The 22,992-nt window shown below is 43.9% G+C and overlaps 2 protein-coding genes across 6 annotated transcripts; one reads left to right on the forward strand and one right to left on the reverse strand.

Annotated features, from left to right (window-relative positions):
• The first annotated feature begins 226 nt into the window (after positions 1 to 226).
• On the forward strand, positions 227 to 5,542 carry LOC119315359 (T-complex protein 1 subunit eta). Its single transcript, XM_037589991.1, has 14 exons — positions 227 to 387; positions 523 to 780; positions 1,680 to 1,805; positions 1,904 to 2,107; positions 2,271 to 2,440; positions 2,524 to 2,659; positions 2,737 to 2,853; positions 2,968 to 3,087; positions 3,174 to 3,272; positions 3,355 to 3,444; positions 4,174 to 4,255; positions 4,358 to 4,446; positions 4,540 to 4,614; positions 5,169 to 5,542. Exons 1-14 carry the CDS (start codon positions 373 to 375, stop codon positions 5,259 to 5,261), a joined length of 1,674 nt encoding a protein of 557 aa, XP_037445888.1. The 5' UTR covers positions 227 to 372; the 3' UTR covers positions 5,262 to 5,542.
• A 13,863-nt stretch (positions 5,543 to 19,405) lies between these two features.
• LOC119315360 lies at positions 19,406 to 22,545 on the reverse strand. Of its 5 annotated transcripts, none has more exons than XR_005152750.1 (3): positions 22,005 to 22,545; positions 20,514 to 20,616; positions 19,406 to 20,352 (listed from the first exon to the last, which is right to left on the reverse strand). XR_005152750.1 is itself a non-coding variant. In XM_037589992.1 (2 exons), exons 1-2 carry the CDS (start codon positions 22,291 to 22,293, stop codon positions 19,681 to 19,683), a joined length of 354 nt encoding a protein of 117 aa, XP_037445889.1. In that variant the 5' UTR covers positions 22,294 to 22,545; the 3' UTR covers positions 19,406 to 19,680. The 5 variants fall into 5 exon arrangements, 1 of the variants encoding a protein (XP_037445889.1); XR_005152749.1 differs by having other exon boundaries at positions 20,439 to 20,616; XR_005152748.1 differs by having other exon boundaries at positions 19,406 to 20,152; positions 20,248 to 20,616.
• Positions 22,546 to 22,992: the final 447 nt, after the last annotated feature.

Raw genomic sequence — 22,992 nt, forward strand, 5'->3', positions numbered from 1 at the left:
GCGCATCGCCGAAAATCCTGAAATAAATTCAGAAATAATGCGAATACCAGGATTTGAACCCTGGTGGGTTGAAGATACCACTGTCCACTTTATGCAGCATGAAAAATGACACAGCGAAAGTTGTCATACGAAATGACGTGGCCTCATCGAGGCCGCTGAAAGCAGTAAAATCAAGGGCCCACATCAGGGCAGGAGCGAGTACTAGAAGGCTCGGCTGTGTTTGCTTCGTGGGCTTTCAGACGGACCTCGCAACCTAAACCGCAAAACCCTTTTCCCTCCTCCCCCCTTCCCTCTCGGCCTCTTTCTTCTCGCGCCGCCCAGATCTCTCGCCCCACTCCAAACCCTAGCTCCGCCTCCGCGCAGCCACCAGCCATGTCGTCGATGATGGTAAGCTCCTCCCCCGCGGAACCCTGATCCATCCGCGCCGCGCCGCGCCGCCGCCTCCCCCTCTCTCGCAAGCAAGCAAGCTTGGGATCGATCCATGGCTCTGACCCGTTCCCGTGGGGTTTCCGTTTTCCGCAGCAACCGCAGATCATCCTGCTCAAGGAGGGGACGGACACGTCGCAGGGCCGCGCGCAGGTGGTCAGCAACATCAGCGCGTGCACGGCGGTGGCCGACACGGTGCGGACCACCCTGGGCCCCCGCGGGATGGACAAGCTCATCCACGACGACAAGGGCACCACCATCTCGAACGACGGCGCCACCATCATGCGCCTCCTCGACATCGTGCACCCCGCCGCCAAGATCCTCGTCGACATCGCCAAGTCTCAGGACTCCGAGGTATCCATCCGTCTGCCTGCTGTACTGTTGTTACTCGCTGTTGTTGTCACAGAAATAACGCCCTCAGTGTCCTCTCCTTGATGCATTTCTGGTGCATTGGGGCTTAACGCTGTTCGTGCCTTAGATAAATCGAGTCTATTACGTGCATACGGCTGCTCTGTAGACTGTAGTTTGATCTTGTTATTGTACCAAAGCGTGTTTTCTTGTTTGCAAATGGAACTCTAAATAAATCCTTTGCAGCATTGCCAGTGTTATTAATCCGACTAGAGTAAATTCGTTAAAATGCAATGGTCTCCTCTTTGATCTGGGGACTGACTAAAACTATTATCCCCCGTCATTCAGCTCACAGTTATCCCACGGATGAACCCTGATATCCACCTGGAAGATGTGAAATACCCAGCTCAAACTATTGATTATGGGCATCTGATGCCGCCACTGGGTGACATACTGATATCTGCTGTTTGAACTCAAAATTTGTCCACACAAAGGGTTATTTTTAGCTTTGGTTCGATCAACATTTCTCATGTTGTATATTTGCATGGATGTACTTTATATTGCAATCTGTGTACTTGTTTGTTTTGATTTTATCTTCTCTGATGTTCAATTGCTTCCCTGTTAACTAGAAATTAGCTGTGAACTACAAGGAATTGCTTTCTGACTTTCCTACCAGCGAATCTATTTCCAGTTTTCAGGTTATGCCTTTCTTGCAATGAGTGCATTTTTTAGAATTGGTGGTTAATTACTTGGTAGTAAGAAGTGAAAGTGTCATGAACCGCAGCAGTTGCTTTTTACCGCTGGTCTTAATTTCTACCACAGCACTATCTGAGTGACCTATTAGTTTTAGCCTTTATTTTCTTGTTGGGCCGTTTTAGTAACATCAGTTTTATTGTTTACTTCAGGTTGGTGATGGCACAACTACAGTGGTGCTTCTTGCTGCAGAATTCATGAAGGAAGCTAAACCTTACGTGGAGGATGGAGTGCATTGTCATAATATAATCCGTAGTTATAGGAGCGCTGGCAACATGGTCCGTGACCACCATTAATTTTCTATCTTTTGAATGGCCGAACTTTGACTTGCCTGTAAACTCTGAAGCTGATTCTGTTAACCTGAAATTTGCATCAGGCGATTGAAAGGGTTAAAGAGCTCGCAGTCAGCATAGAAGGAAAAAGCCTGGAAGAGAAGAAATCATTGTTAGCCAAGTGTGCTGCCACAACACTCTCATCAAAATTGATAAGCGGAGAGAAGGAGTTCTTTGCTTCTATGGTTGTGGATGCTGTCCTTGCTATTGGTCATGATGACAGACTTAACCTTATTGGAATTAAGAAGGTAATTTCCAGCAATTGTCACTTTGGTAGGATATATGCTTTTCTTCTACTCATCCATACTTCAGTCTTCCAACATGCTAGAAATGACATTAGTATATAACACTGAATTGGTTTCTTGCTACAAGATATTAAAGCTTGTCATTGTGATACATTGGTTGAATTAGGTTCCTGGAGGTACCATGAGAGATTCCTTCCTTGTCAATGGCGTTGCTTTCAAGAAGACATTTTCCTATGCTGGATTTGAGCAACAACCAAAGAAATTCCTGAATCCAAAGATTCTTTTGTTGAACATTGAGCTAGAGTTGAAGTCTGAGAAAGAAAACGCAGAGATCAGGTAGATAGCTTCATTCAAGCGTGTTTGTTGTATGTGTTCTCCATATGTACTTATGTTGCCTTTTGTTTCCCCTTTATCTACAGATTATCAGACCCTCTGCAGTACCAATCAATTGTTGATGCTGAATGGAACATTATTTATGACAAGCTGGACAAGTGTGTTCAAAGTGGTGCAAAAATAGTTCTGTCACGGCTAGCTATTGGTGATCTTGCAACACAGGTATGCTCATCTTGTCACGTTTTTCAGCTATTGTGCAACATTTTGTAGCCTAACTAAGTTCACTTTCCTTTTTACAGTATTTTGCGGATAGAGACATTTTCTGTGCTGGTCGCGTCACAGAAGAGGATTTACAACGCCTAAGCTCAGCTACAGGTGGAACTGTTCAAACTTCTGTCAACAATGTCATTGATGAGGTACATACCTATTTGTGGATTGTTTTGGTGCCTGTTGGATATTGAGCATGTTCGGATTATGTCAGTTGCTGGCATGAAAGCTGATAATGTTTATCATTATTATTTTGGTTGAAGGTCCTTGGCACATGTGAGGTTTTTGAGGAAAAGCAAGTAGGCAATGAAAGGTTCAACATATTTAGTGGCTGCCCTTCTGGTCAGACAGCAACTATTGTTCTTCGTGGTGGTGCTGACCAGGTCTTCTATCAATATCATATTACCTCTTTTTAATCAAGTTCATAAACTGAAGGTAACTATAACTAAGCTATTTTCCGCTGTTCTAGTTCATAGAGGAAGCTGAAAGAAGTCTCCATGATGCCATCATGATTGTGAGGAGAGCTGTTAGGAATTCAACAGTTGTGCCTGGTGGTGGTGCCATTGATGTATGTTCACAAAGTAACTAATCAAGCTAAAATAATTCAACCTGTCATACAACTTTAAGCTGATTTTGTTTATTTCTTGTAGATGGAGATAAGCAAGTATCTCCGCCTGCATGCACGGAACATAGCTGGAAAGTCTCAGGTTTTTGTAAATTCATTTGCTAAAGCCCTTGAGGTAAATCTTCGTGGCTCCTCTCTTCTGTTTTGTTCTTTCCTGAATTGTGTTTGTGCTCAAGGATAAGCTAGAATTGGTCCTTTTTTGTCTGTTTCTGGAGGCCATAACATTCTACTTTGGTAAATTTATGCTGTGTACCACATGCCATTGTTGAAAATTTCCATTGCTAGATCTCGGTTGACTTGTGTTGTATAGCAGGTTACTTCACATTTAGATTTCGCCAACAATCTGCTTGATATGAAGAGGCCATAATAAGTTGCAGGAGATACTTAAATATAGTAATTAACAAATAAAGATGATTTTTGGTTTGAGGGATCACCTCAACCGGGGATAGTTTTTGCTTCTTATAAGTGGTGAAGTGGTGATGGGCCAACCCGTTACATTCCCCCAGCCAAAGAAGTGGCCCATGTTTGCAGTTAGGGCGTGATGGTGTGCTCACCATCTTGCACGTCACACCAAAAACGCCATAAGCTAGGAAGTTTGAGTCATCCATGGCCTTCCGAATGCAAGAACGTGTAACTGACGGAAATGTATATGACACATTTTTCTGAAAAGAACTTCTCATGAGCTGTTATTTGCTAACTTTTGCTAGCTGTTGTTCGTTTGGCCTATGCTGACACAGAAACGAAGCAATCTAACTTTGCGTCAATATACCTTGAACTGTAGGTTATTTTTAATTGTATCTTCCTGCCTGTGTTACATCTGCTCATTTTAAACAAACTTACGCAGGTTATTCCTAGGCAACTTTGTGATAATGCTGGATTTGACGCAACTGATGTGCTCAATAAGCTCAGACAGAAGCATGCAGCTGGTTTGTTCTCTTTATCATTGTTATGAGTTGCTTGTACTGTTATCTACAAAGTTGTGAACCGGCAAAGTGTCTATTGTCTAATGCAATTTTATGATGTACCAGATGGTGGTGCTAATTATGGTGTTGACATCAACACCGGTGGAATTGCGGATTCCTTTGCTAACTTTGTGTGGGAACCTGCAGTCGTGAAGGTAATTGGGCTTTTCCTTTTGGTTCTTTAGCATTTCTGTATCCTGATATTCTTATGCTAACTTGATGTTGACAACCTTGGTTTTTTTGTTCAGATCAATGCAATTAATGCAGCAACCGAAGCTGCCTGCCTTATTCTGAGTGTTGACGAAACAGTGAAAAACCCAAAGGTAAGAGCTGTAAATACCTAGTGGGCATTAGTGAAGCCCACAGAATATTTTCTGTTGTATCTGGAGTTGCAGCCCTCATTATTCTTTGCCAGTTCACTTTGTATGCTGCCTAACATGTTCATCTTGTGTACTAAAGTACCCTTGTGCTGAGGAGACTAAGCTGATTTTAAGGAACAACGATAATATAAATGCATTCCAGTTAGGGATTAAAGGATCTTATATCTAAACCTCCATTTACCGTCTTAGTGGTACTACCAAATCGATTAAGCTCTGAGAAGTCGAGTGAGATCATATGATTGGTCTTTATATGGCACGACTAATGATCATGGTGGCCTTGTCCTAATCTATTGTGCTCTAATGCCTGTTTTTACCTTTTGGTACTTGTGTTCAGTTCTTGTATTGGCTACGTCTGGATTGCACTTTTGAGCAATAACTTTTCAGCACATAGTTAATATCTCTCAGCATCATGTTTTTTTGGTTTGTGTACATTTTACATCGCATTTACAAAAGATTGCGTATCACCTAACTGACATTTTTTTTGTGCCATGCCTTAGTCGGAGAGCGCGCAAGGCGATGCTGCTGCGATGGGCGGCCGTGGTGGAGGGGGAATGCGTGGCCGAGGCGGCAGGGGAATGCGCAGGCGGTAAATTCTAGTCAGCTCCGCCCTGTAACCTTATGCTGCCCTGGCGGGGTCAGATTTTGAGTTCCCTCTGTTCGGGCTGTTGGTCCTGGCATTACCCGCATCCAGGTTTTGCGGAATTTGTATGTCTGATGTGAGTTTCTAGTGTTAAGAATGTGCTAGCCTTTTGTTTGAGAACATGGAAGACATGGCAGGCGTGTGTTTATCTAGCGGTTACTGGTTGTGGTATTATAGCACGAACTATGTTCTTGTTTTGGTGATTTGTCTTTTTCCTATTGGTCGATGTGATGTTCGCAAGTCCTTGATTGCCTCGCTGGTTGAGAACTAACTTCGCTAACTTTTAACTAGCCGATGTTGATTGGCGTGTTGTTTGAAATGCTGATATCGGTAGTATTAACGGTAGTAGTAACTGGAATTTCACGCACACTGCGTCAAAATGTCGACCCTTAGAAAAGAGGTCACGATCGAGCGATGACCTGGGCCCGGCTCATTAACAGAAGCGATGACCTGGGCCGGGCCCAGTAACAGGTTGCAGCGTTTTTCGATTTTGGGAACCTTCAGAATTTCCAGGCCGGTTTTTTTCGTTTTGGGAACCGGTTTTCCTGTTTCTTTTTTTTCCTTTTTCTTTTTTTCTGTTTATTTTTTCTTTTCTTTTTCTTTTCTGTTTCTTTTTGGGCGTCGCTACGCGTCTTCCGGCGGATGTATTAGAAACATCCGCCGCATGGAGCATCGTCGAATGAGCGCCCTGACAGCCGTTTGATCTAACCATTACACGCGTGTGACCATCTCTCTACTTCCTGCAACAGCCTCTCAGTTTCGGAAACAGAATCCCCTCTCCGTCGTCCTTTCATAGCTCCGACCAGCGCGGCGGCTGCCGCCGGCGCGCATGCCGGGCACTAGTCCTTGCCGTGCTTGCCGGAGTTGCTGCTCCTCCTCCGTATCAGTCCCGCGAGCAGCTGCTAGCTCTAATCGAGCACGATGACGGCGACCTCTCACACACGACGCTTCTTTAGTGTTTTCTGCAACCGGAGCTTTGTTTCTAAAACATGCCTCGTGTTGCAATGTCTGACCATTCACTCTCTAACGTCGCGCGCTCCTGCGGCGCTACAACTTGGGCTATGATTCTGAAACAAGCCCCTTGTTGCAGGAAAAAAAACCTACACAATCAAAACATTTCTTTTCTTTCTGAAACAAAAGATATGTTGCAGAAATCTTTTGAAACAAGACCCTAGTTGCAGAAAAAAAACCTTCACCACCGAATATTTTTTCTTTCTTTCTGAAACTAGTCTTGCCTTGCATAAATCTACTAAAACAAGACCCTTATTGCAAGAAAATGACTCATCACGCGGGAGTGCCTTATGGCCAGCGTGGCTGCTTGATCAGGATTAATCTAACGGCTACGCAAGCGGCGGACACTCACACACGCATCAGCCGGTTGAAAGTGAGCTTTTCCCTTTCTTTTTCCGTTTCTTTTTATGTTTCAAGTTTATTTATTTTTCTAAAGAATTCATGTTTTAAAAATTGTTTCAAACCTTAAAAAATGTTTGTGCTTTTAATTTTTTTCAAATTTTAGAAAAATGGTCGTCTTTTTTCAAAAAATGTTCATAAATTCAAAAAAATGCATTTTTATTTTAGAAATTGTTCAGAATGTTTTTGTTCAAATTTATCAGAAATTTTCAAATAATGACTGGCATTTCAAAAAATGTTCTTATATTTAAAACTTGATCGCAAATTAAAAAATGTCCTCGTTTCCAAATTTTTGGTCACTTATTCAAAATTTGTTCGCGTTTCAATTTTTTTGGGATTTTTAGAATTGTTCTCTATTTCGAAATTTGCTCTAACAATTCAAAATATGTTCGTGATTTAAAAAAGGGCGACGCTACGCGTCCGCCGGCAGATTATTTTCAAAGATCCGCCACCTTTACAGCCGTTTGATCTGGCGCATCCATCGGCCCGGCTCTTTCCTCATAATTGCAACAAAGGCAATGTTGCGGAATCGTTTGCACATATCTCTTGTTGCGGAAACTTATGCTACAGAGATTTCGTTGTAGATTTTTTCGCATTAACTTCTTTGAAACATGTGTGTCGTTGCAGACGGACTTTTTGAAACATTAGAATCATTTCCCTATATCTACACTTGTCAAGCAAGGGAGGCGGGTCACGAGCCGTTAGATCTGGGGCATCAAGCGGTCGAGCAACACCTCCGTCATTGCAACAGAGGTCTTGTTGCAGAATATTTCTGCAACAGAGGTCTTGTTGTGGAATGAATTTTTCCACTTTTTTGCAACATAGGTATTGTTGTGGAAGGAACTTTTGCAACACATGTGATGTTGCAGAAAAAATTGCAACGAAGATGAAGTTGCAGAAACACCGCCACCATTGCTGACCCATGTTGTAGCAACATCCATTACTTGCCGTCACGGTTTGCAACTCTGTTGTTGCAATTTCAACAAGGAGACGACCGGTGATGGCTAGGAATGGCATGGAGGAAGTTGGTAGTGGCCGTGCCTTGCTCCGGTGCTCCGTGGCGGCCTACGGGCATGGTGGAGGCGGTAGACCGCAGGCGGCCACCATCCGTAATTACTCTGGCGCATCCGAGCTAGCTTGCGGCACAACCTCCCGCTCGTAGCTGCAACAACGGCTCGTGGGATGGAAAAAGGTGTGCTACTGTGTGCTTTTTGTGGATTTCAGCGAGAGACAGAAGTGAATTGGCTCATGGAGAAGAAGACTAGTGGCTGTGAGAATTTTCGAGATGAGGATGAGGACGTGAGGTGGGACAGCTATGTGGGACACGTGTCAGTTGCACAAGGCGGTTGATGCAGACGCCATATCAGCCGGTTGACGAGAAGTTTTTCCCTTTAAAAAATTGTTCCTGTTTTGAAATTTCGCTCATAATTTTGAAAAATGTTCATGTTTACAAAAATGTTCAGAATATTAAAAACTGTCCCTATTTCCAAATGATGTTCGTTTTTCCAAAAATTGTTCGGAATTGCAAAAAATGTTTGAGAATTTCGAAAAATCTTCAGCAATTCAACACAGTTCCCATTATCAATTTTTGTTCTCAAAATTCAATAAATATTCAGTTTTTTGAAAATGTTCTGGAATTTTTAAAAATGTTTGCACTTTTCAAAAATTGTACTCATTATCAAATTTTTGTTTCTCAAAATTCAATAAATGTTTGTGTTTTGATCAAATATTCTGGAATTTCAAAATGCTTTCTGTTGAAAAATGTTCACGTTTTTATTTTATTTTTTGAAAATTTGATAAAATTTCCGAGTTTTTCAAGAAATTATCAGATTTTCAAACATTGTTCGTTTTTAAAAAGAATCAGAATTTCCAGATGAAGTTCCAAAAAAATCAAAACAGTTGTCCAGATTCTGCTTTGGTGTTAGTTCTTGTGCAAGCACGCTCCCATTTGTAGACTTACGTTTGTTAGCTCCACTGGTTAGCTGCTCTCCAAGACAAGATGGAGGACCTATGTTCGAATTCTAGCTAGTATGTTTCGCGCTTCGTTTTTTTTCCAGTAGGAGCTCCCGTAGTAACTTACCAGTCAATTTTCTCGAAAACAATGTATGTTGACAAATTTATCTTGTTAGATCATAAAAGCCCATGTGATGTGGTATGCTGACAAATTTATCTTGTTAGATCATAAAAAGCCCATGTGATGTGGCCACTTCACAACGGCGCTGGAGACAGGAGCTGCTTTTTTTTTTAGTGGAAGAGACCGGAGTTCCTATTCAGCGGAGGATCCTATTCCTCGCGTAGGTCGGCAAGTACTGATCAAAGGTGCATCCCCGTGCATGTTCTTCGCATGGGTCGGCCCATTCTGGGGGTTTTCCCCACCAGTTCAACGAAGGTTCCTTTAAAAAAATCATGAATTCTCATAAAATCAGTATTTTTAATTAAAATCACGAACAATTTTTTATTTCATGTACATATTTGAAAATCACGAAGGAATTTAAAATTCATGAAATTATTTAAAAGTTCTGATCATTTTGAATTAAAGAACAATTTTTGAAATTAATGAATATTTTTTCCAAACTCGTGAAAATTATTTCGAAAGTAGTAATTTTTAAAACTAACAAACATTTATTGAAACCCATGAATATTATTTTAATTAGTGAATATTTTTGGAATTCGTGGCCATTTTTTAAATTTACAATTATTTTTGAAATTAGTGAACATTGTTTGAACTCAGGATTTTTCTGGACTTTCATTAACATTTTTTCGAATTCACGAACATTTTCTTGAAAGTCATAAACATGTTTGAACTCGTGATTTTTTCTAAATTCATGAACATTATTTTGAATTCACGATCCTTTTTTGCACTTCATGAATATTTTTTGAATTCAGCAACTTTTTTTGATTTTATGAGCATTTTTTGAATTCACGAACATTTTTGTAAAATTCATGTTTTATTTGAATTTCTCAACATTTTTTCAAATTCGTGATAATCTTTTCATGTACTCCCTTAGATCTTATTAATTGTCGCCGACTTAGAACAAGTTCGGTAGAAAGTTGTATTAAGTCAACGACAATTAATATGGACTAGAGGAAGTACATGGACATTTCAAAAAATTCATAATTACTCTGAAATTCCAAACAATTTTACCGAAGCAAAAAACCAAAACAGAACAAAAAATAGGAGTCTCCTGCCCCTCATATGAGCCGGCCCAAAAGCGCCTACCGGGGGATCAAATTTGCAAACATTTTTTGAAGTCGCGGACAATGTTTAAAATGTTGCTACTTTTTTTGCATGTATAAACTCCGCCTATGTTGTCTCAACATAGCCGGTCCCAAGCCCGGGTAAAGGAGGAGGTTGTGATAGGCTTGGCGAGCCAACGTAAAAACTCAGCCACTCTTATGGAGATGAAACCCAAAAGATTTTCGTTGGGGCGTAACCCTCTCAGCGACGTGCCACATCGGAACCCGGGTGTGGTGGAAAATGGGCAAGGGCCGGGCCGTAACCCCCCAAGTGGCATGCCGTATCTTGATCCGGATACGGTGGCAAGTGAGCGAGGATCGGGTAGTCGCATCCGTAGTGGCGTGCTACATCTGCGCCCGGATGTAGTGGAAAATGAGCAAGGGCCTTCGCATTTGACTCGACAAGTGCGAAGGGTAAGGAAGCTAGCCGAGCCTAGGAGGATTCACTTAGGTAGTTGGAACGTAGGGTCTCTCACAGGGAAGCTTCGGGAGCTAGTTGATGCAGCGGTGAGGAGAGGTGTTGATTGCGTCCAAGAAACCAAATGGAGAGGACAGAAGGCGAAGGAGGTGGAGGATACCGGCTTCAAGCTGTGGTACACGGGGACGGCTGCGAACAGAAATGGCGTAGGCATCTTGATCAACAAGAGCCTCAAGTATGGAGTGGTAGACGTCAAGAGACGTGGGGACCGGATTATCCTGGTCAAGCTGGAAGTTGAGGACTTGGTTCTCAATGTTATCAGCATGTATGCCCCGCAAGTAGGCCACAATGAGAACACCAAGAGAGAGTTCTGGGAAGGCCTGGAAGACATGGTTAGGAGTGTACTGATTGGTGAGAAGCTCTTTATAGGAGGAGACCTCAATGCCCACGTGGGTGCATCTAACACGGGTTTTGAAGGGGCGCATGGGGGCTTTGGCTATGGCATCAGGAATCAAGAAGGAGAAGATGTCTTAAGCTTTGCTCTAGCCTACAACATGATTGTAGCTAACACCCTCTTTAGAAAGAGAGAATCACATCTGGTGACTTTTAGTAGTGGCCAACACTCTAGCCAGATTGATTTCATCCTCTCGAGAAGAGAAGATAGGCGTGCGTGCCTAGACTGTAAAGTGATACCTGGAGAGAGTGTTGTACCCCAACACTAGCTGGTGGTTGCTGACTTCCGCTTTCGGATTCGTGTCCAGCGGGATAAGCGTGCAAAAGTCGCTAGAACGAAGTGGTGGAAGATCAAGGGGGAGGTAGCTCAGGTGTTCAAGGAGAGGGTCATTAAGGAGGGCCCTTGGGAGGAAGGAGGGAATGCAGACAATGTGTGGATGAAGATGGCGACTTGCATTCGTAAGGTGGCCTCGGAGGAGTTTGGAGTGTCCAGGGGAAGGAGAAGCGAAGATAAGGATACCTGGTGGTGGAATGATGATGTCCAGAAGGCGATTAAAGAGAAGAAAAATTGCTTCAGACGCCTATACCTAGATAGGAGTGCATACAACATAGAGAAGTACAAGATGGCGAAGAAGGCCGCAAAGCGAGCTGTTGGTGAAGTAAGGGGTCGGGCATATGAGGACCTCTACCAACGGTTAGGCACGAAGGAAGGTGAAAGGGACATCTATAAGATGGCCAAGATCCGAGAGAGGAAGATGAGGGATATTGGCCAAGTTAAATACATCAAAGACGGAGCAGGCCAACTCTTGGTGAAGGACAAGGAGATTAAGCATAGATGGCGGGAGTACTTCGACAAACTGTTCAATGGGGAGAATGAGAGTTCTACCATTGAACTGGGAGACTCCTTTGATGAGACCAGCAAGCGTTTTGTGCGGCGAATCCAGGAGTCTGAGGTGAAGGAGGCTTTAAAAAGGATGAAAGGAGGCAGGGCGATGGGCCCTGATTGTATCCCCATTGAGGTGTGAAAAGGTCTCGGGGACATAGCGATAGTATGGCTAACCAAGCTTTTCAACCTCATTTTTCGGGCAAACAAGATGCCAGAAGAATGAAGACGGAGTATATTAGTACCAATCTTCAAAAACAAGGGGGATATTCAGAGTTGTACTAATTACCGTGGAATTAAGCTGATGAGCCATACAATGAAGCTATGTGAGAGAGTCATTGAGCACCGCTTAAGAAGAATGACAAGCGTGACCAAAAATCAGTTTGGTTTCATGCCTGAGAGGTCGACCATGGAAGCCATTTTCTTGGAACGACAACTTATGGAGAGATATAGGGAGTAAAAGAAGGACTCGCATATGGCGTTCATTAACTTGGAGAAGGCCTATAATAAGATACCGCGGAATGTCATGTGGTGGGCCTTGGAGAAACACAAAGTCCCAGCAAAGTACATTACCCTCATCTAGGACATATACGATAATGTTGTGACAAGTGTTCGAACAAGTGATGTCGACACCGATGACTTCCCGATTAAGATAGGACTGCATCAGGGGTCAATTTTGAGCCCTTATCTTTTTGCATTGGTGATGGATGAGGTCACAAGGGATATATAAGGAGATATCCCATGGTGTATGCTCTTTGCGGATGATGTGGTGCTAGTTGACGATAGTTGGACGGGGGTAAATAGGAAGTTAGAGTTATGAAGACAAACCTTGAAATCGAAAGGGTTTAGGCTTAGTAGAACTAAAACCGAGTACATGATATGCGGTTTCAGTACTACTAGGTGTGAGGAGGAGGAGGTTAGCCTTGATGGCCAGGTGGTACCTCGGAAGGACACCTTTCGATATTTAGGGTCAATGTTGCAGGAGGATGGGGGTATTGATGAAGATGTGAACCATCGAATCAAAGCCGGATGGATGAAGTGGCGCCAAGCTTCTGACATTCTCTGTGACAAGAGAGTGCTACAAAAGCTAAAAGGCAAGTTCTACAGGACGGCGGTTCGACCCGCAATGTTGTATGACGTGGAGTGTTGGCCGACTAAAAGACGACATGTTCAACAGTTAGGTGTGGCGGAGATGCGTATGTTGAGATGGATGTGTGGCCACACGAGGAAGGATCGAATCCGGAATGATGATATACGAGATAGAGTTAGGGTAGCACCAATTGAGAAGAAGCTTGTCCAACATCGTCTGAGATGGTTTAGACATATTCAGCGCAGGTCTTCAGAAGCTCCAGTGCATAGAGGACAGCTAAAGCGTGCAAAGAATGTCAAGAGAGGGCGGGGTAGACCCAATTTGACATGGGAGGAGTCCGTTAAAAGAGACCTGAAAGATTGAAGAATCACCAAAGAGCTAGCTATAAACAGGGGTGCGTGGAAGCTTGCTATCCATGTGCCAGAGCCATGAGTTGGTTGCGAGATCTTATGAATTTCATCTCTAACCTACCCTAACTTATTTGGGACTAAAGGCTTTGTTGTTGTTGTTGTATTAAACATACCTTACAAGAAAAATGTGGCGACGGTATTGCAAATGTTTAAAACAATGCTCCGCTCAAGACTTTGGCACAACAATAGTCAGACGGTTAGAATATCATATTTAGGATGGATCATATGGCATGGGAGGCAACCGATCAAGGGCTGGCTCCGATCCGTTGATACCTAACATGCCCCAAAATTGTTAGGAAACAATCTAATTCAGCTGGGCGTTAAATGTCTCGGGTCGGCCACCTCGAACGTTGGGTACATGTCCCGTGTACAGTCACTTCATTCAACGTGCACACATCCTTATATGTGGCTAGAGGTCTCCTGTCCACTCATTTCCTCCGCCCACGTAGGTTGCTGCTTCTTCCTCTTCCACTTTCTCGTGGCCTATGGACATGCCAAAGTAACGAAAATTCTACACCTACGGACAAGTTACAGGCTGCAGCCTACGGACTACCTTTTTTTTTTTGAACAGAGAAAGGCGCACAAGCGCCAACACTTTTATTCAGCTCAATAACATCTTACAGCGTGAAGTACACAGCCCTGAAAATTGATATTGGAAAGGAGGGAAACTACAGGGCATGTCCTATGTGAATGAGCTGAAGCAAAACAACTAATGTCAGGTTCTATAGAACATGTAAGAACCTGATGAGCCACATTGTGAGCTATGCCATTAATCTCTCTTGATATATGAAACACCTGCGCTTGGAGATCTTTAGTAAGAGAGAAAAATTCAGCAAGATATTTCCCGATGGACCAAGGGGTAGAATCAGCCAAAACACTTCTTTTCGCTGCCGCTTTTGCCAAGGAGAGACAATCAGTGAGGAAAGTAGGCCTATTAATGTGAAGCCTGTGAGCAATTTGAGCTGCAAGAAGAAAAGCAAGGGCTTCAGCTTGAAGAGGCGTGCTTGTGTTTTGGGTGGAAGCTTGAATTTGCACATTGACCTCAGCTTGATCTTGCAAAAAACAGAGAAACACTCCAACTCCAGTAGCTGTTGTTCCATGTACAAGTCCTGGAATCTTCGACCAGTTGAAAGCGGCATCAGAATAAATTTTAGCTCCTGAAATGAGAAGATCCGTCCTAACAGTGCAGCCTTGTTGAGGTAAGGAACTTATATTATGAGAGGTAAGAAGCTGATCAGTTTGCTTACCATCATGGACTGAATTCTGTAAGTAATTATTGTGTTCAGCCAAAGCTGAAGCAGCAATGTGTACCTGATGAGGAAGAGGCATTTTTCTAGCAAATAAGCAATCATTTCTAGATTTCCATATGCACCAAAGGAAATTGAAAATGTTAGATATAGATGCATAGGGGTGATTCATATTGAGCAGAACATGAATAACACTTTGCATAGAAAGATGATTCTCAGTTAGAAGATCATTTCTGATGTACCAAGGATGAGCAAACCAAGATGCTCTCGCAAAAGTGCAACGAAAAAAGAGATGCATGTCATCCTCTTCAAGATCACAACGACAACATTGTTTAGAAATATGAGATGAAAATCGACTAGCTCTCAAACCTGTTGGAAGAGCTTTCCGAAGTAACCTCCAGGCAAAAGTTTGAACTCTGGGTGCCATCAGTTTTTGCTTCCAAACCTGCTTAAGAAGCTGTTTAACCTGTAGGGAGACCTGCGAAGGTTGGTTTCTTGGCTGCCTTTGAATATCCTACAAACACAACTTGTAAGTGGATTTAGAGTTACATTTACCATTAGGACTAAGATCCCAGCAAAGAATGTCTGGACAGTCATCCGGAATGATGGTAGTCTGAGTAATAATAGATGCCGTCGGCTCCTGAAAAAGAGAATGAATTAAGCTGATGTTCCAAGTTTTATGCCCTGGGAGCCAAAGATCTCTCACTTGTGCAGGATAGATGTAGCCAGTAGGTTGGATAATGAGATGATTGTGAATATCAGTCCAAGCTGAGCACCAAGGAGTGCTTTAAATGGAGATGTTCCCTTGAGTGATGTGGTAGAAAGAATGGTTCTTAAGTTTAGGTAGCATCTTGAGAATGGATGACCAAAAAGCTGACTTAGGAGTGTTGGACGAGGCAGCCCAAATGGAGGTATCTGAAAAATATTTCGATTTGAGAACAAGATGTAAATGTGAGTTTGGATTGTTTGCAAGTCTCCAAGCCGAGGCAAGGATGAGGCCTTGGTTCATGGCATGAAGGTTTCTAATTCCTAGCCCTCCTTCTTTCTTAACCAATCTCTCGCCCCCTCTGGTTTGCATGGTGGGGCCGGTCATCATGATTTCCCAATCCTTTAACCCCACGTCTGTCCGTAGCGCATCGTCCGTTAAAATCTGCACGTAGTTGTAGCATTTCTCCCAAAGTAATAGAAGCTTGAGGGTTTCAACACCCCGTGCATCTACCTTGTACCACTTATGAATGCTCCAAGATCACCCCACAACTCTACATTCATAACCTCTTAGTGTTGTAGGACATGTGGCAATGTTGTGAGGGTACATGCCAGTGCTACAAGGCTGATGCTTGATGGAGCTCGATGCTGCAATCCCAAGCACGAGCTACTGCAAGAGGCACTACCGGTGCTTGAAGGGTTGTTGTCGGTGGGCCGTGAGCTGCTACGATCAACGACCATCGAGGCTACGACATTGTTCAATTCAAAATAAAAAAAACCAACCTACAGTAGCAGCACGAAAGAAAGACCCCGGCAAACACTTCCAAACAGCTCAGGAATTACTCGTCCCCTCGCCCCTCGCGTCGCCTCCCCCTAGGCGACGCCAGGGGCATCCAAACCCTAGCGCCGCAGGCCTCCTCTCGCGCCTCCCTCTGCCGCCGCTGCCGCCGGCGAGGGCCGCGGGCCCGACGCCGAAGGCACCTGGGTGGGTGGACGCGGCGAGATCCCATCAGAGGCGGCAGGGGTGGCCCTTCTCATGGGATCCGAAGGCGGCGGCTGGGGCAGCGATCCCTTGCCGTGCGGCGGTGGCCAAAGCGACATCTGCCGGTGGAGCGGAGACCCTGAGATGGACGGCGACGGTGGCAGCGCCCCATCCGACGGGGTGCCTGATCTGCGCGGAGATGGTGGCGGCGGCGACTGCGGATCCAACTCCGATCGGATCCGCCGCGGGGCGGCCTTTAACCGACCGACGGCACGTGGAGGGACCGGTAAGGAGACGTCGGATTTGAAGGAAATATGCCCTAGAGGCAACAATAAAGTTGTTATTTATATTTCCTTATATCATAATAAATGTTTATTATTCATGCTAGAATTGTATTAACCGGAAACTTGATACCTGTGTGAATACATAGACAAACAGAGTGTCCCTAGTATGCCTTTATTTGACTAGCTCGTTAATCAAAGATGATTAAGTTTCCTAGCCATAGACATGTGTTGTCATACCCATCCGTTAGCTTAGCACAAAAATATCAAAAATATTTATGTTATTATATCTATCGGATCTCACTTTCGTAAGTTGTCGGGGATATACCCCGCGATATGACCCGGCCGGAAATATGATCCACCCGGACTTGGCAGTTTACTTGAGACCCGGTTTACACTTGGCGATTCACTGGCAACCCGCCCTGATCAAACGGTTTACAAAGCAACCTGCCTGAACATTATGACTCCCTGGTAACCTGGCAGGCGAGACAGACGGATGACAAGGCCCAAGGCCCAGAAGGCCGGTTTATGTTAATGGTGGGCCGATTTAAGAGGAAAGGCGTGAGGAATATTTACCTTACAAGGAGTTAAGACCCGGACTTGTATCCGGTTTGTATTAGAAGGTAGACTAGTCCTAATTCTAATAGGACTCCACATGTAACCGGCCCCTCTAACTTATATAAGGAGGGGCAGGGCACCCCAAGAGGACAGGTTTTGATAAGTTAGGGTTAGACAGAAACTCAATAGCTCTTGAGACAGAGTTCCCTTGTAATCGTGATCATCATCATCAATATCAATGAAGCAGGACGTAGGCTTTTACCTCCACCGTGAGGGGCCGAACCTGGGTAAAACCTCGCGTCTCTCGTTCCACTCAACCCCTCTCAAGCTACACATAGATGCGTTGGCCTCGCGACTAAGTCCTGATACTAAGGACATCTGCCGTAACAAAATCACGACAGTTGACGCCCACTGTGGGGCTCACGCACGATAGTGTTGAGTTTTTGGAGGGATCTCTCATATAAATTGAGAAGCTCGCGGTTGATTAGACGAAGAAGAAAAAGAGGCTCGCAGGATAACCCGGCATAGGATAACTTTGGGCAGAGCCGGATCGCTGGGCTTATGTGTGTTTGCTGCCGCCGTCCTCCGATCCGCCGAAACCGATAAGCGTTTGTTCCCTGTACAATTAAGAAATCTAAACCAAACCGATTTTGATGTTCTGCTGCAAGGCGCCAGGAGCAAAGACTAAGACCAAAAGAGATGAGATCAGACAAAAAAGACATCAATAGATACAAGCCACGCTTGAGATGAGGAAACATGAAAGTCAAAACCGACAGCGACCTGGACCTCGTTTTGGCCTCTTTTTTGCTGCACCATGGGCAGCGCTCAGCAGCCGCAAATCCTGAGTTGGCTAATATTATTAAATTAGATCTGAGGCGAACTGCTGTCACCCCCGAGCACCATAGGCACCAGTCTGGTCTGATCTTGTTAAACTAGATTTACCTTGTTCTCCTCTGGGCCGAGCCGCCGAGGGTCACACAGAAGATGCTGGCCCTCTGGACCGACCCGTACAAGAATTAAGTCGCCAGGCGCACCTCCACCACAGACTCACCTCGTGGGGAGCAAAGGAAAAGCTGCAGCGCGATGTAGTGTGCCAGTACGAGTTAAATCAGGAATCCACTGCTATTAAACAATTCAGCCATGGAGCATCAATCAAGTGAAAGGTGGTGCATATACGCACATCTTAAATGAGATTAGTAGTACTCCTTGACAACTTGGGGTAACAGTACGAACCATTACTTGGATCAATAAAGAAAAAATCAAGGCTGTCATATCAACAGAGCTCACACCAACATCGCCACATCGGTGCCGTACGTCGCCAGGTCCGGTCAGCACAAACAGGCCAGAGGCCACGACATCACCTACCCGCGGAACGCTGTCCGGAGAACACATATGCCAGCATGTAAGGATACTAGGGTCTGGGGCACGCCCATGGCGTGCCTCTTGGGGCGTATCTGTGCGCACTTGTATTGCTTGATCACCTCATCATGTCCTATGCAACCATTTTCACACGTTTACACACATTTGTCTTCTACTAATAGCAGACTAAGAGTTGTTAGCATGACGTTATGGATACCTCATAGAAGATGGAAATTTACAGTGTTGAATGGAAGAAAATAGAAAATGGCATTCATTCTGTTTAAAAAGAGATAGTAATAAATATAATTTATAGAATCACAGTTCTATATCCGATGAAAAAGAAGCCTTGGTTGTTTTAAGGAAACATCAACACTATATAGCAAAACAATCGGACGGGTTGTCTCTTTTTGGGAGGATAACAGTTCAAACTATTACAGCATACCGTCCACTCTAAAAACACATAAATATAAGTTAGTACATATTAATTAATTAACACAACTTCCAACTGCTAGTCTTCCTTCAGATTGCATGGTGGTTCAAGTCCCAGCCTAGCGAGCTAGAGACTGTGTAAAGAAGTTGAACACCACGGCAAGACACCTCAATTTACAGATCTCACATATAAATAAGGCGTAGTGCATCTAGTCAACAACAAAGTTGTCGTTCTTGCAAGAACGGTTTGCCTAATTTTTAAGTTCCCAAAGTTTCTAGGTTTACCTAAAAGTAACACCACACTGAAATCACTTGGAAATTAAGAGGTGGAGAAGGAGAGGAAGGAAGACGAGGAAGATCTTACTAATTGTACAGAGACGAAATGCATCAGACAATCTAAGTTGCAAATAAAAAAGTTAACACATTAACTAAAAATACAGAGAAAGGCATGTGTTTGAAAACTGTCAGCGTCATCCTGTGTATCAGATATACACCCACTCTATCCAATTTTTCAGAAAATTCTCCTTGAATCTAGTCATATAGCAAAGATAAGAGGTCTAAAGACTTGCAGAACCAAAATACAGAGGCAGTACTGAACATCTACCCAACAATGACACACTGCCAACACTATGTGTAGGACATAAATTGATGCTTAGTTTCATAGTTGGAATTTATTACACCAACAGGTAGGTAGGTGCAGAACTCCGGCCTTAGATGGAGATGCTGCAAGGTACAGGGAATGAAGAGAATCTATTCTGATAACTTGTAGAATACCTCTGGAGAAGGCCTCTTGATAGTGTGCAACTTGATCTCCATATTCCTCGTCATGGAACCAAATAATTAACTACCACATGAGCATACACTCAGATCAAGAAACATGTGGGAGTCTAAAGCTAAATCATGGCAATTATCCTACGACATTCATGGCAATTATCCTAAAGCTTGCTGACACAACCCCAAAGAAGTTGCCATCTGTCAAGACAAACAAGCATGCAAGTAAGAAGATATAACACATGTACGCAGAATAATCCAGCATATTAGCCAAGGAATAACCAAGAAACTACTAACATGTAACTTCACATGCATCAACAAGGTGTGGTTTGGAGATCTTAGTGGGCAGACAATAACAATATCTGTTTATTACTATATTAAGCAATAAAATACCCAATATAAATATGTATTTGCACGTATATTCAACAGTCTACCAGTCAATAGTCACTTTCTGTACACTCTGCATCAAACAGATCAAAGTGAATTTGTTGATTCTCTATCATGTATCTAAAAGATAGAACCATGAATGAGTTCGGCTTCGGGCCTCTGCATTAATCGAGAATAGGCAGCCAAAAAAGCTTCGTTGGATATCACCATATATGTTGTCGCTGCAAATTCTTTAGTGAGTCCCAATAGTTTAGAGTAAGAAGCAAATGAGTAAGTAAGTCGCATTACTTTGTGTTTGTGAGCCGGCGAGTACTACCTGCTGTAAAGAAATATAAGAGTGTTTAGATCACTACTTTAGTGATTTAAACGCTCTTATGACTTCACTGTATTTCCCACTGCCTACTTTCCGGACGCCTTCTCACTGAATGGGGAAGAATCATCAGTAGATACAACTGAGTACATAGCTAAAAGAACAAGATATTTATTGAGTTTCACTCCAAAATTCACCTACTAAAAAGGTTCAAAGACTTCTGTAATTTTTTTTTGAAACAACGTCCAAGAGAGGATTCACGATCGTGATACCGATCGAGGGTCATATAACTATTGTTTACACGTTTGGAAGCATGTGTCCAATTGAGCATTTTGGTTGGTGCAACTCCATTCAGTTCTCCTCAGAGCAACCTCCCTACAGAGATATCAAATATTAAATGGTCTCCATCAATACTAATTTCCAGGTGTTTAGTCTTTTAGAATACAGTTCTCTGGATGCACCCCCAATCAGCATAATTCTATATATCATTCCACTAACAAGCACAACAGCTCAAACAACAAATATTGGAAGACAATCCAAAATAGCAAAACACTCGTCAATAATATTCAACAATAGCTCCAGTCGGATAACAAAGGATAATATGATCACAGCCCGATGACCAAGGGTTTAAAATCTTTTGACAACATATATTCCTGAATTTCTGTGAATATCCAACAATGGCAAATATTGACAAAGGATTGCTAATAACCTAATGGTGTTTGAAAACTCTCAGCATCATCCTGCAACTTGCTGGATCAGATATACACCCTCTCTATCTATTTTTTCAGAAAATTCTCCTATAATCTAGTCATAGCAAAGATAAGAGGTCTAAAGACTTGCAGAACCAAAATTCAGAGGCAGTACTGAACGAATATGAATGAACCAACAACAACTCCAGTACAAACTTCAGATCTAAAGAGTACCTTAAATTGAACCCGCTGGGCACTGGAATTATAAAACACAGGTGCCAAACATTTTACAGAAAAGAAAATCGTGGGCGGAATCCTTTCGGGTTAGGGCCGGCGATTAGGCTGTGTGGCGAGCGGTCGCGAGGGGAGGGGAGGCAGGATAGCGTGCAACTTATGAGTTGATTAGTCTCAGGTCTATGTTTTGTGAAGTTTGATCTATGGACTGAACAAGTGAAATAGGTTTTGAAATTTTCTTGAATCATTAGTTCGAAACTATTTCAAAAGAGAGTTTAAAGAAATGAGGTTAAGAGAGTAGACTAAAAAAAGAGGTTTAATTGAAGCATTAGACAGAAAATGATGTTTTGAGCCCAGGTTGTACCACAGCAAGAAAATGCATGTTGTGCCTGAAGCCGTCAACCCTTCAAACTTTTCAGATACCAGTTAAACTCACTATATCAAGATCATTTTTCAAATATCAGTTAAACCCACTAAATCTCAGCACTGCTAACAGAAAAAGTGAAGAACTCACTGAAGGTCCTAAAAATGCTTTCACCAGAAGGAGTAGGACCGTGCAGCACAAACATTATTCAAGAAGAGTGTGACCATCACAACACTGAATCTTCTCTGTCAACTCTACACATCAGAGATTGACGACAACATGGTTTACTGGTAGTGGAAATGTAAATTTAATATATATACTTTGGAATGCACCAGGATTCAGCAACTGATCCCTTACCGAAGGCATCATGCCATCGACACCATCATATGAATCAACACCAGGGTATAAATACGCAGATGAATCGGTCTGACAGAAAAGGAGACGACAGTAAGACATGTACGGGTTTCGATTACTACCTCGCGGCGGGAGAGCTCGGCCTTCCAAACGGCCTCCCTCTCGGCGACCCCGCGTTTGTGCTCCTAATGTAGCTGGCATCTCCCGCTCCTTCATGATGCGATCCTGGATGTCCACGTCCAGCGCCTTCTGCAGCTCCTTCACGAACCTGTCCATCAATGCTTTGATCCGCACCCGTATGCTCCCGGACCAAAACCAAGAAGATCTGGGGAGATGAGGCTGGACGGGGTGGAGCTCGCGGCCGGAGATGAAGAGGGCACGAGCGCAAGTGAGGGTGGCAGCGGCCACCATGGACGAGGACGGAGTGAGGAGTCGGAAAGGCGGCGCGTAGCGCTAGCGCCGGGCTTGCCGCCGATTCACCTCGTACCGCAACGTCTCGTTGACCCAGACGCTCCCGCTCCACCGGCCGCTGCCACCATGTTCCTGTCCTCTCGACGGAGGAGCGGGCGCCGGGGGAGCTGGGAGCCTGGGATGTGCGGACGGCGGCAACGGCAATCCTAGGTCCGCCCGAAGAAGAGGAAACGAGGAGAGAAGAGGGGAAGGTTGTTTCGTGAGGAAGGGAACGCGCCCGACCAGTCGCCCCTCTTTTCTTTTTATCTTTCGGAAATGTTAACGCCCACACGTGTGGGCGTTGACCATCTCGATCACACGCATCCATCACCGTCCAGTACTATATGCACGAATCTTGACACAATCTGGCTGATTTTCTGTGCCATGTAGGATAAGGCGTGTGTGTGGTGTGTGACATAGTTCGCCCACACATCCGTTTTACCACACGGAGGGGCCGGTGTGTGGGCGTTTAGCAATTCACCTACACACCAGTTTTCAGTCACGCACAAGGGCTGGTGTGTGGGCATTTGCCATCTCGCCCACACGCCCGTCTCCTCTCCCACACGTAAGCTGCTAGTTGCCATGTGTTTTTGCAGCGCACATGGCAACTGCCTCTAGTGTGCTTTATAAGCAGGTGACAACTCTCTTTGTTTACCCGAG

Source organism: Triticum dicoccoides, chromosome 6A (assembly GCF_002162155.2).
Source record: "Triticum dicoccoides isolate Atlit2015 ecotype Zavitan chromosome 6A, WEW_v2.0, whole genome shotgun sequence".
NCBI classification, from domain to species: Eukaryota; Viridiplantae; Streptophyta; class Magnoliopsida; order Poales; family Poaceae; genus Triticum; species Triticum dicoccoides.